The 14,428-nt window shown below is 34.7% G+C and overlaps 1 protein-coding gene across 1 annotated transcript in view; it reads right to left on the bottom strand.

The window, feature by feature from the left end:
- RIMS1 (regulating synaptic membrane exocytosis 1) overlaps positions 1–12,632 on the bottom strand; it is a 131,832-nt gene extending 119,200 nt beyond the window's left edge. The window contains exons 1-5 of the mRNA XM_010003348.1: positions 12,593–12,632; positions 12,406–12,473; positions 11,521–11,631; positions 9,320–9,419; positions 5,223–5,346 (exon numbers count right to left, since the gene is read on the bottom strand). Of these exons, the coding sequence (XP_010001650.1) occupies positions 5,223–5,346; positions 9,320–9,419; positions 11,521–11,556 (260 nt within the window). The 5' untranslated portion in view covers positions 11,557–11,631; positions 12,406–12,473; positions 12,593–12,632. The remainder of the gene's footprint in view (positions 1–5,222; positions 5,347–9,319; positions 9,420–11,520; positions 11,632–12,405; positions 12,474–12,592) is intronic.
- Between the last annotated feature and the right edge of the window lie 1,796 nt (positions 12,633–14,428).

Raw genomic sequence — 14,428 nt, 5'->3', positions numbered from 1 at the left:
GATTTTAAGTCTAAAGCTGAGCACTTTTAAGGTATTCAGGCTCTTCTCTGTTCAGTGAAACACTATCTTACTGACTTGGAAGTCAGTAAAAGTAAGAGCCTCAGGTGTATAAAAGTCACTTATTGGAAAGAGACACTTAAAAGGAATGCAACAGTGCCTAATGAATTAGTCTTAAATTTGGTTTTCATGTCCTGCAATTTAAACTTCTGGTGCATCTCTTTTAAAAAAGCCTGTTTTGGCTCCCTATTAACATCTCACATAATTTTACATCACATGCCACTCCACAAGAACATGCTTCTCTTGGCTTTGACTACTTCATTCAAGAGTAATGTGGTTTCTCCAAACTCATGGAAATGTAAGACTTATACTGGACATGGCATAGTGCTACTTCACAAAAATACAAACAGATGAATGATGTGTTGCACAGCAGGGTTGCTGTGCGGACTTCTTCCTCTTAACTTGTTCTCCCTTCCATTTCCAGGGCAAATCTCATTAGTGTGAAATATTTACTTGGCATATTCAAAGTGATTTTTCTGTTCAACACAACATTAAATTTGCAATGCTTTACTGTGCTAGAATAAGAACACTTTTATGCAGTACCACATTGCTTGGGAAAATATCACGTTTAGGATATCTAAATGATGTGCAAGGAGTGCTTCAATATGTAAAGTGCAACCTACTCTGTTAAGTTTCATTACTCCCGGGTGGCTGAAAAAATGGTCAAGTTGATAGCCATTTCCTCACTTACAGCTGGTGATACTAAAATCCTCGCCAGATAAAGATAAATGACAAAAATAATCAGATATTTCTTAATACTTTACTTATTGGACAGGAAAGAACTGAAAGTATGATTTTTCAACATATTTTTCCAAACCCTTGTAATTCTTACGAAAAACTGAGAGCAGTACTGGAAGCTAGAGTATAAATTCCATCTCCCAGCAAAATGCATTATTTGCATTAGAAATATTACTTGGCAGCTTTCCCACCCACCATATTAATCCTCACCATATTAGAGTTCATTCACTGTCAGGAAATCTCTAAAGCTTCATAATACAATGGACAGCCTATATATATATACATACAGTAAGTGTAGGAATATATGTGCATGTGTGTATATATATAATTATTGTTAGGAAATCTTCTCTTCCCTGATACATTTATTTTGTTTAAATACAGCTCCACACACAACTGCAAGACACAAAAAGCTAAGAAACCAATAAATTAAGTATGCAATACAGTGCTGAAACCTAACTCATGGCAGAGTATCCTAACAAACTCTGCAACAGTTCTGCTTTCTGCTATTGATTTCAAAATGGACATGAAATAATTGCTGCTGTCCATATTTAAACTTCTTACAAATTCAATAATCCACAATACATAATAATTTCTTAAATCCTACATGTCCACCAGAAAATAACTGGTATTATGTATCTAGTGACTTTATCAAATGCATGAGCTTTTTAAACATTGTCATTTTAATGGAAGAATAAGAAGTCCAAGAAGAAACTATAAGCTAAAGAAACAATTATCTAAAACTTGCTAGGTAAGAAAATGAGTTTTGTCTAGTCTGCTCTTGCAGAAAATATTACAAAAAAAACCAAACAACAAAATTTACAAAAAAAAACCTCCTCAGAAGAAACAGTAGAAACCTCATGACTTACAATATTCAAAACTAGACTAGTCAAAGCAAATGGTAAAAACATAAGAACAAAAACTTTCTTTCAGAGCAATATGAACGTCAGAAAAGAAATGTCAGACACATTCCAGTAAAGAGCTGCTGACATCAAGCTTTGTCTTCTGACTGTCATATGTCTGGTGCTTCCAAACCTCAAAGAATACATAAATTACACCAAGCTATACCTTAGTTTGAGACTACTCTGCAAAGATACATGATTCATAAGGATCACTGTTTTGTAAAGCACAGACACAGCTGTAATTTCACTGAGGGCTACAGTCAAGAGCTTGATCATTGAAGACAAACCAAATGTAAATGCTGTTGTAACCCACACTTCTTTAGGTTGCTCTAGGGACAGAAGCATCATCCTCTATACCCCATAGAGATTTCATAGTTTCTGAATTCCTGTCCCAAGGGCTCACTCTTCTATTTCCAAAACAGTTCCTCCTTGTAAATCATCAGAACCTGTAGAACAATCTGTAGTTTGCAGTAATTGCATTAGTTGTGTGACTCTCTGGAATTCAGTACTATCTCATTCTGAATGGGAGTTCAAGCTCCTCGCCAGGACCTAGAGCACAGCTCCAGTCCCTGCACAGATGAGCTGAATCATACCAGAGAAATAATTTTGGCAGTATTATCTGTGGAAATCCAAGCAATGAAAGCTAGCATCTGACAAAAAAAAACAACAACCAGAGACAAAAGAAGAGATGTCTGTTTTACCTGCACTATCCCCCAGAGCTCACCCGAGAACACAAAAGGCCATGAGTTAGTTGCGATGCCGGACTTCTTCTCCCTGATCATACTGCCAGAGGACTTTCCATGCTGCCCTATCTTAACCACCTCCCGTGCTGTATGCATATTCATAGGTAATTCTTCCCCTCATATTTAGATAGCCAACCCATTAATTCTACTTTTTATAGGTTTCTTACCTACCTTGTGTTGCAATCATTAGCATCAATTAGTTTCTATAAGAGATATTAAGGTACTATTATGGTTATACTGTTTATTGTTATGTTTTCAGCTGCTAATAGTGTTACACATTTCACATTTTTCTCTAATGAACATCCTACAATTATCCATTATTCCAAATTACATTTGCTGGTAGTCACAGGAATCCAAATTTACGAGACTGAGCACATTGTTTAGACATTAATTTTGTAACTGGCATTCTTCTAATTTGTGGATTTACAGTCCTCCCATTATTCCCTAAGGCCAAGATGTGTTGTATTTGGGCTTTTTAGACCTAATATGCTAGGACTTTTAAAATAGAGACCATTAAAAGCGCTGGTACATTACTTGCATTATTAATACTAAGAGATGGAAATCCTTAAATTATGCAGATGAAGAATTCTTAAAGTCTTTCGGGAACCTATTTCCTCACAGGAATTTTAGGTGTAATGGATTATAATTTCATGCCATATCAAGCAGCTTTGATTGTGCAGAGTCAGCACCTAAAGTAGACACAAAACTTTGATATACCATTTGTTGGATTAAATAAAAATCCCTGACACAAATTTGAAACAATAATAATTAACATAACATGACAAAGAGAAGCTGGGGGGGAGGGAGAGGAGTACTCTCTTCATGTAAGCAAACCATCTTCCATTATGTAACATGATGGACATAATTATAATTATTTTTAAAAAATAATTAAAGAAGAAAAATAAAATCCTTTACACTGTGTTATTTTTTGCTAACTCTTTGATTTTGAATGCATTTCATATCCTATATCTCAACTGAACAGTTATGGTATTTTTCTCAGTTTTTTCAAGAACATGTCACTGGAATGTGATCACCTTGTACTTAATTTTTTAAGCTATTAGACTAATCAAATTCATAAATTAAAATAATTCCAATGGTTTAATAATGAAGTTCTCTTAAAAGCTGAAGTATACATGACATTTGCAAATAGCAGTAAATATATCTAAAGCTCATTATTTAAAATACTAATCTAGCACTTTCATTTTCCTTCAGTTGTACAAAGGAATTTCCAGTTTTTCCTCAGTTCAGACACACAGTTAAAGTGAGGTCTAGTATGGACATATTTCTTTTCTGCCAATTTAAATATAAAAAAATACACTTCAATTTTATTTTTAACTAAAAAAGACACAGGATTGAATTTGCAATTTTGTATCAGGAACGTCTCCTAATTTATCCAACTAAAGAAATTAAAATAAAGCTTCTCCTCCACCCCAGTCTCCATCTGGATGGTACTTTTAGCTATGAACAACTACTATTATTGCATTAATCTTTCATTTTTCATTAGAAGGTCAAACTTGTAGCTGGAATTAGCAACAAATGTTAATTTTATTTAAGTGGTTTTAACAGTGCTTGCTATTAGCAAGGTGGAATTGATTTCCAAAATGCAGCTACACTTGCACAGTACAGAAAAAATCAAACATAAAAAGCTGATATGAAATAAATGTAAAAGCAGTATGTTTTAGTCAGAAAGAAAATTGTTTTTTGTTTCTGAAACTGAAAACTTATTTTAGACAGATAAAAATTATTAATAGGATGAAATTTAAAATGAAATAAGCATGCATTAATAAGGAGGAAACAGTTTACCATCCATCTATAGGATAGTAGTATTTAGAGTCTTACAGTGAGAGCATATAAACTCTGGGAAGGTGAAAAACTACAGAGAAATTTAAAGCCTTTTAATTAATTATTTTTTTTTTACAGCTGTCAAAGAGTCACTTTTTATTTTTAACCATGTAACTTTGTTCCACAATATAAATATGAATTTATGATTCATATTCAATCCTGTGAACTTAGCTCAAAATGGTACCAATAGAGTTGTGTGTTCAGGGAAGGAGTGTAGAATACCACCCCAACAACAATACCACTACATTGTGATAAATGCAGGGCCAAATGCACTAATCTTATCAGTTCAAATAGATTTTATTAGCTTTCTAAGGTTTATTTGGGAAATCAACAATACAAGAATCGTTACCACAAACCCATAAACCTGGATTTATGATAAATAAAAAGTAAGACGCTAATGCTTATTTTTTATGAAACAAATTACCTTCGTATTTATGAAGATATTTTTGTTTCAATTTTTTAATTTTGACAACAACATCATTTAAGGCTAAACACAGCCTTTAATTAAGAGTTTTGGTTTTCCTTTTTTTAGCTCTTTAAAGAAGGCCTGCTTAAAATCCTTCTAGCATTGACTGACTAAAATCCTGCAATGCTCCATGTTTGCCAGTATTTCCTTCTACTTATGAATACTTGCATAAATTGTTCCAATTTAAGGAAGTCAAAAGCCTGAAAAACAGATTTTTCTCATTCACAGGCCCACTTAATCCACCAATTTTCCTTCGCCACTTGGCAAGAATCTTGCCATTCATTTAAACACACAGAAAACATTTAAACTTATATATTATCACTGCAAAGAAATAAAGATTGTAAATGGCAGTGAAGAAATGGAAATACAGAGAACGTAAAACATAGAAAGTGAATCATAATGAACTCACTAACAGTCCCTTTAAAAGTACCATTAATAGAAGTAATAACTGTGCTTTAAAAAAGTCTTTAGACTTACCCAATAGGCCTTGAAACAATAATTTCAACTTGAGGTTCTGATTTTGATTCTAAAATAATGTTGTAAACTTCTTCATTTGTAGCTCCAGGCAAAGGTTTACCATTCCACTCTAGAACTTCATCCCCTTGAATTTAAAGAGAAGTTTATCTCATTTTCATATTCTTTTAAAAAGATGTACAAGACATTCATAAAATCTATACAACCAAAAAGCATTGCCACAAATCAATTAAAAAGCTATGCTGAAACGCAAAAAAGGCTTTTGAGACACTACCAAGACTCCTTTCTCAGAAGAGAGCTACAATATGTACACATAAAACATATTAAAGAAACCACTTGCACAAACATTAAATATTCCCAAAATAATACAGCACCTGTTATTTTGCTACAAAATAAGAGACTTTTAAAAGATTTTTTACTATCATCATTAAAGTTTGAAAATAGGCTAATCTTAAAAAATGAAAAAGAACTACTGCTAAGCCTTTAAAAATAATTATATTTTACTACAATTTACATACTGTGCATTTCAATTTCTCTATAAAAAGGGCAGTCTTCACTGTCTGTGTCAAATAAACTGAATACAAAAGCAAGGAGTGAGTCACTATCTCCTGAGGATCTTAGTGGGGTCAGAAAGGAAAACATTATGTGAAAGTTATTTAGATAATTTATTTTTTTCAGCTTGTCATTTCTGGAATTTAAATAGTATGTACTTTGTATTGTACTTCTGCAATATTATAAAAAGGTAGAAATCTTGAAGTATAATTTCTAAATAACAACCAGTATATACAATTAAGCTGCAGGAACCAGAAGGTAAGTTTACCCTCTCATATCCCATCATACACAGCAGTCAGAACTTCACAAGCACTGCCTGAAGTCACAAATAACTTTTATTGACCATTATTTTATCTTTCTTTCTTGACAATGATTTCTTGTTAATCAGATTAAGCCAGGAATGAACATTCAGCTGCTGGCTTTGCTGCCTTCTGATGAGATCTAAGCTAAATGATCAAGCTTGTGTTTATTAATAAGCCAAGTAAAACTATCCCAACTGAACTCAGATCTACCAAAACACATGGCTTCATTTTCTCTTCATGTTCAGTGATTGTCAGTCCTTTTTCCCAAACAGCCTATACTTTAGTATTTTAAGAAAGGACTCCATTGGCTTTCAAAGCATTTTGGCATTCTTTAAAACATAAAGGTTTGCTAATGACAGGCTTCATAAATACTTGCTGACAGGAGTTTAATTTTCTTTATTTATTTTTTTTTGTGTAGCTGGAACTGTTTTAAATATTTTATATATTTATTACAGATTCTGATGCCAAGGAGAAAGAGGAATTAGATATTGCCTAGGAACTTCATTTAAAATTTATACAACTCAGTGAAAACACATTCCATTTTGTCTGTTATTCTGATTGTAAATTAAATATAACAACTGTTATAAACTAACATGTTGTTTTTTCCCTAAAGTAAGATCTGATTTCTTTAGAGACAACAGAATTAACTTTAAAAAGCATCCCAGGCATTAAAAGGAACAAGATGTGGCTGGCTTAATAATAGTTGTAACTTAATAGCAGTTAACAGGCAGGGACATATGCTAAATTTGTAACACTAAAAATCATTATTTAAACCTAATTTACACAACAATTAATCTAATGAATTTACAAGTCAAATGGTTGAGAATCCTGAAATGGAACACGTAATGTCTCTGTATCACTATTTTAAAGGACTTAAGCAGCACTTAGCAAGTTACGAGGAGATGGAACAATTAAAAAGATTTGCCAAGATGATTAAATGTAAGATCATCATAATCAGAATGTTAAATTAAACAGAACTGGCTCCTATTGGTGTTACTGAAAACTAGATCCAAATAGAGATTTCAATGACATGGCACTTCTGCTTGTTCTAACCAGACGACCACCATCCACCTTTTGCTCAACTTGCCCAGTTCTTGATCTTTTTGACCACCAAAGCCCTTTTGCATTGTCTCTTTCACCTAAGATGCTGTCTATAAGGCTTACAATGTGATTTCTGCTCTCGGTTACAGGCATGGAAACAGGAAAAGACCATTCTGATACTCAGAACTTGGACACATACAAAACCCAATGGGACATGGTCCTGTACAGCCTGCTGTAGCCTACCCTGCTTAAGCAGTGGGGTTGGACTAGATCTCTTGAGGTCCCTACCCACCTCAGTAATTGTATGATCCAGTGATACACTGCTACAAACTGAGGTGAGATGAATTCCCCAGTCTGAAGTCTCACTGCAGTAGCACAGAGTTGCAAGTTAGTCAGTCAAGGAGCTGTTGGACATCTTATGCTGAAGATATTTAGGATAACCAAGATACCTGCACCAAGCTGGCTGGCAGAACCTACAGGACACCTGCACCCTTATAGAGCCACTGCTGCTAGTGACACATATATCCCAGGATATCTAAGATTCCTCTCAAAAGGGATAGTAATGCATCTTGCATTCTACCCCCACTTACTGATGCATGTTCAGCAGATAGAAAGTTTTCAGTTCTCTCAGCTTCTTGTACACCACATGCTCTAGATTCCTCATCAACTTTCTGTCCACTGGCTTAACCTAGTCTAGTTTGTCAGTACCTCAGTATTACAGGAACCTCAACCGGACACTGTAGTCCAGAAACAGCCTCATAAGCACTGAACAGCAAGGAACAGCCAACTCCCTCAACCTGCTGGTGACAATCCTGCTAATTCAGCCCTGCCCATGACTGGTGCTCACTGCAAGGGCACTTTGCTGACTCATGTACAACTTACTGTCCTCCAGCACCTTCAGACACTTTTCTGCCAAGCTGCTTTCTAGCTGACAGGCTCCTAGTGCCTATTGTTGCACTGGGTTATTCTGTTGCTGATGCAAGACTTCATATTTGCCTTTTCTGAAATGTATTGAGGTTTGTACAATCACTCAAAGATTTATCAGTTAGCCAAATTTTGGAGACTTTTCATAAAGATGAAAAAGTGTGTTTTCCTAACAGCAAGGACTCATCCATGCCTTTTCTTGTGTTTTAGTCCCATATAATAGGATGAATATACTTTAATTCATTGAAAACATACACAAAATTGCATTTTTTTTGTGAAATTATTTTGGCTCTGTAAGTATTTTTAGAAATTAAAAACAGCTTTGACTTTAAAAACAAAGTAGACAAGAGACTAGAAATTTAATATTTCTAGTCATATAGTTCAAGACCAGGGGACAGAATATTATATGTAATTATAATCTACAGTTAAAATCTACAGACAACTATAATTGCTGTTATCAACCCCATGTGTATTGCCTTGGTAAAAAAGCCAAACAACAAATAACAAAACAAAGTAGGATATTTTTAGAGGTTCATCATATTTTCTACTTCTTTATTGCTATTTGCTTCATGCAATTATCCTAAATTCATACAAGCTGTCATTGTACCTTCTGGATAGAATTTAGTTTGCTAAGAAAACACTTGGAAAGTAGTTGCTTAGAGCCATGTTAAAAATACAAACCATTAAGAAGTGATTTTGAAAACCAATTGCTGTGCATAGTTCTCGCTTCATTCAGAAGCTTGAAAAGTGCCAACAGCACAATCACTTATTTGTGTATTTGTATATTTGCCCATACATCTTATATAAATGAAATATTTAAGACAATTTTCTTGGGCTGTTTTCCATTTTTATTTGTAACTATTCACATTGAAAGAAGCACTAATAAAGTCCATTGTGTGTGCAGGGCATTGTATTTCAAGTGACAGTATAAAGCAAGTAAGGTAAATGTAGTGAGTTTGGTTTTTTGCAATTAAACAGGTTTTTTAAATGTTTGCATTGCATGCTGTCACAAGCAGCTCCTGAGCTAGCAAGCAAAAATTTACCAGTGACACTCAGTCCTGCAACAAGCACTGATCAGGAGGGTGTTGTATTTTGCTCATACAGCCAAGCAATTTGCATTAATAATAAATGAGAAATGTAGGCAACTGTAATATTCCATAATAACTTAGCAGTATTGTCCTGTCCTTAAAAATATTAGGATATCACATGACAAACGTTAACACCATTACAAAAAGTAATAATTAAAACACAAAATATTTTGCATGGAACTGATTGATTTACCTGCTCTGAGATGCCCCACCACATCAGCCAAGCTACCTTTCTTCACTTTGGTAATGAAGGCACCGAGTCGTCCTAATTCTGTCATTTTTCCTCCAACAACCTGGTTAATCATAAAACTATGAGTTTCCAAGGCACAAACCAGACATCATATCAAGTATAAATATACAGACAGATCACTTTTCACATTTTTTTAAATTTAAACTTAAAATATGCACATGCAAATCTATTCTCAATTCAGCCTTTACAGAGGCTTAAAGACAAAGTTAAGATAGAAAAAGGCCAGATCTACTTGAAACAAAGTAAAGCTGACACAGAATTAATAAAAAGGTATTCCTTTTTATGTGTTTGACTAATCAATCTTATGTGATTTCCTAAGTATCTCAATTTGTTGCAGAAAAAAATTAATAAATAACCAGTAAGATGTACTTCTTGCAAAGAGATGTCTTGTCATGTTCTTAAATTTAAATTGCAAGTGCACATCAAACCAAATGTATGAAAATCCCCAAATGCAATTGGTACAGCAACCAGCAACTTAGCAAATAAACGACTGTGAAATGTGGGCTAATAGTTCACAATAACATTGCTACTGCTAAAACCTGGGCATCCTCACTCAAGCACATGACAGGACAAAACATCAATTTCTGGCTTTTGTTAACAGAACTGAAAAGAGTAATTTTTGAGGAAGACTGAATGATACAGAGATCAGGAAAATCAGGAAAAATAGGTGCCCTCAAGAGATTCAATCTTTAATAAAATATAAAGCAAGAAAAAGTAGTCTTGCTGACTTGCTAGCATTCTCTAGCTTACACTCTCTGCTCAGAATTGTTTTGTCAGGAATAAAATAGAACAGTGGAACACTGGTTCATTAGGTATTATTTCCCCATGATGCAATCCCCACAACTAGTAGGAGCTTTAATATAGACATATATCCAAGAAGACTGAGAAGCTCACCTGCCTGCAAGGTTGTCAGAAGATAATGTGTTATATTTATCAGTGGGGGCCTTAGTTCATATCCTACAAAAATGAAACTTGAAAAATCGAAGAGAAGCTCTCCAATCTACATGTCCTATTTGGACCAACCTTTTCCTCACATAGCAAAAAAAAATTTAAAAATGCTTCCTGTCAGCAAAAAACAGGCTTGTACTACAAACTACCAGATATTTAGTAAAGCTGTTCCTATCTTCTGTATTTCCCATGCCATACCACCTCACTTCCAGGTGGATAAATGTCTCTTACCCAGGACATACCATTACCAAGTTACAAGGCATTTTCCTGATTTAATTCCCACCATGACGAGCAGAATCGACAACACACATCTCCAGCACATGTGAGGGGTTGTATTATCAGACAAGGACATGCAAGGAGAGGTTCAGCATCCCTGCCATTCCAAGCAGACTCAGTCCTAAGTGGATGGGAATGATCCACACTTGGCATTGTTTCTGTTCTTCTCAGTAGAAGACACACAAGTTAAATTCCCTCAGTCATCTTTTGAGCTCCGTATAATTAAAAATACACATGGAGAGAGAAATTCTTGAAGTGCCACACTGTACTCCCCACCAGTTTTAGGAGCAGTTTTCTCTTTCTTATAAGTACTCCAGCAATTTAGGGAAAAAAAACCTTTGTCTGCTACAAATCACTAATTTAGGGATTTAAATCAACTGGACAGTGTTGCCAATATCTTAATTTTGAGGCACTGGATTAAGTGGAATTACATTTATTATAATCTCTACTATGCTTTAAAAGGGCTTTTTTTTTTTTCAAATTTTTGTGTAAATATTTAGTGTCATTCTACAAAATTTCTCTTTCCTACGTGGATTTTAAACACTGACCTTGCAAACATTTGCATCTGATGACATTTATATGTATGGATTATGAGATTAATTACTTGACTGAATTGCAAACAGTAGAGCTAGAAAAGGCAGGACTCCATTAGGGCATTGCAATGTGCAGGATAAGTCTTGCAGACAGGGAGCTGAATAGACATACACTTTTTAAATCAAAATAGTTCAGCTCCTTTGCCATGGGGAAGTGGAAGATTGCAAAGAAGGATAATTTTTCTGCATAACTTCCAAAACTTAATAAAAATATTTTTGTCAAATGACCATATAATTGGAGAGTTCTCTGATGTAATGGGTTAGATCTCTAGGTCTAAGGTCAGTGGAAGATTCTTTCATTTACCACATAAAAGATGCAATACTCACTTTAAGCCCCAATAATGCACCTGATTCTTTTGGCATGGTTGTTCTCTTGTTAAGAATAACACGCCCAATTAAGCGATCTCCCTCTTTAGAAGGCTGCCACGTTACTGGATGCTGTTAGAAAAAAAAAAAAGGCAGCAGAATTAAAGAATTCTGAATTAAAGCAGAATTAAAGAATTCAAGAACCAGAATTAAAGAACCATCTTCCTGTATTTAGATGCACATTTAAAAACCAACAATATTTCTTAATCATTATGTCACAGTAGACACAAACATCCTTCAGATGTGTTACATGTGGCACTCAAGTTTTCTATTATTGTATCTGTTGGACTCTAGCTTCATCAAATATTTATGCCCACTGTAAAAAAATCTCAGCACTAAGTCTGCGGGTAGAATTATACCACAATTAAAGTTCAATACGATTAAACATTTAAAGCATAGTGTAGGTAATAAAATTAAACATTTACTTTTAAATTCCATTATTCTGAAAATTGCATTGATAAATCATGTACTTCAGAACATTATACTTGTTATACAGCTCTACCATATGGGTTCAGTATATAATCAAAATCCAACCTTTCTCATTCCAATTCAATAGAAAAAGTCACTAATGTCTCCCAGAGCAGCATCATGCTAACAGCTGCTTTTGTGTTATGTAGTGAAATCTAGCATCATGTCTATAAAATAATTACATTTTACTTAAAATTCAGGCAATTTTACTAGCATACATTTCAATAAAAACTTGTTTTCAAGTTTCATTTTCCATAAAATCAAATTTTCATATAATTTGTATAGAATAATTTTTACAACAAAGTATCTATGCTGAACTTAAATAACCAGCAAACATATTAATTAATACTTATGAACCTCTTTTTCCCTATTTCTTACCGAACTAATAGGGGATGTTTCCCTGCTGTGCCACGTGGCAGGATCCAGCCAGTAATAATCCAAGTCACCTGGAAGAATATGAATAGAAAGAAATGTGTAATCTCTCAAACAGAGAAAGATGTATGACAAATTACTTCTGCATGCATGAATTTTAATGTGCAATAGTCTGATGAAGAAAATACAAAACCTGTTTTATTATTCAAATTATTTATCAATTTGAAAACAATATAGCCTACTAATATAAAAGCAAAACCACATAATACTACATTTATTTGGAACTCTGCTTTTTCATGAGTTGCACCTCAGAATCAGTTGTGCACTCTGGCTGTTTTTCATTTTGCCCAGTCATCTCCCAAGAAGGGACCCCAATGCAAGGCATTCAGCACTCTCCTCCCCCGGGTCTGTGCAACCAACACAGGACTACAGCTAATGGTGACACGAGAGAATAAGAATATGAGGACTACAGCTAATGGTGACACGAGAGAATACACCACACAATAAGAACTTAGCTATGGTTAAGGACAGAACAGTCAACCACACTGAAGAATCTGCCAAGTAGTTGATCAATGTTGTGACAATGGGCACTGTACAGACAGAGAGGCATGGGAGCTGGTCAAGGGAAATAGAGCACCAGGCAGAAAAGCCACACAAATAGAGCAGACGGTGCCTACAGCACAGAAGAGGTTGCAATCTTTCATCTCACTTGGGGCAAACTTATGTACTTTGTTAACTGTTTTCCGGCCGCCAGACCCTGGCTACATTTAACAAAGAATAAACCCATGAATTACAGTGGTCTGGAAGCCATGAGCCCCCTGGGCCAAGGAGGGAAAACTGTGGGTAGGATCTGGAAGAAAAGGCACTGTAACACCACAGAGAGTATGTAAGAATAAACATAGTTTGACTTAATATGTTACAGCTGTAGAAGGCTGAGTTGGTAGCAAAAAAGCTGCCAACTTCTCTGGGAGTTGTCTGTGATAAAGGACTGATGTAACTGCACTCCCAGCAGGAAAAGGATGAGGCAGGAATTGCAAGAACAGTATCAGGCAATACAATTCAGAGTCCAATTTTCCTTGCAAAAAAGAAGGGTACAGGTGATATTGGGAAAGTTTTAGGAGAATGATGCAGGCTAGAATAGATCCAACAGAAGGATAAGTGTGAGAATGATACAGCAGGAACAAGTCTGAAGTATTTCTGTGCTAGTCATGGTTTTAAACAGTGTATTAAAAAAAATTCAAGTGTCATTAGCAATGAGAACAACTCTTTGTAATGCTCTCTTACACTAACAGTAGTATAGAAAAGTTTGATCTGAAATAACCAAAAGGTAACTTTGGATTTTACCTGAGCTGATTCAACTGATTCTGCCATTTAGCTTGCAATGCCTTCAAACACATGAACAAACAACCCTCCTATCAAACCAAATCTAAACTATCACTTCAGAGCTTAGTTTTAGACCCTGAAGGAAATACAGTCATCTCTCACTGAGGTTTATATCCATAGCTGCACTCCAGGCATTTTTCAGACTCACTTAGGCAGAGAACCTTGGTCATTTGACATACATTAGTGGAACAGATTAATAATATTAGGTTTTGAATTTGCAAGTTTGTGGGGTTTTTTTTTTCAAGTCTTTAAATTATTGTGTCCCAGAGTTAGGTGTTTTTTCCATGAGCTTTCCTGCAAACACTTTACCAATAATTTAATAGCATCCCGGTAAAAAATCTACTTTATTATTAAAGACAGATACTTATTGTCAATTCCCTCTGCACTCTTGATATGATTTCTGTCTTCTTAAATGTATTTTATTTATTATTTACACTTTGAGCAATACATGTTCATGATCTTATTTTAGAAAACACATCTCTATAATAGTACTGCTAGATGACTACTCTTACTAGCAAATAGGCATCCAACAGAAGCCCAAACAAACCATTCTTCCAGCAAGGAAAAAACACAACATTTATATTACGAGCTTGTGAATTTTTACTCTTTTTCTAGAAGTATTTAGATGTTGATTATAAAATACAAG

This window comes from Chaetura pelagica, unplaced genomic scaffold (assembly GCF_000747805.2).
Source record: "Chaetura pelagica isolate M959 unplaced genomic scaffold, ChaPel_1.0 scaffold150, whole genome shotgun sequence".
NCBI classification, from domain to species: domain Eukaryota; kingdom Metazoa; phylum Chordata; class Aves; order Apodiformes; family Apodidae; genus Chaetura; species Chaetura pelagica.
This window is presented reverse-complemented; position numbering and strand designations above follow the sequence as displayed.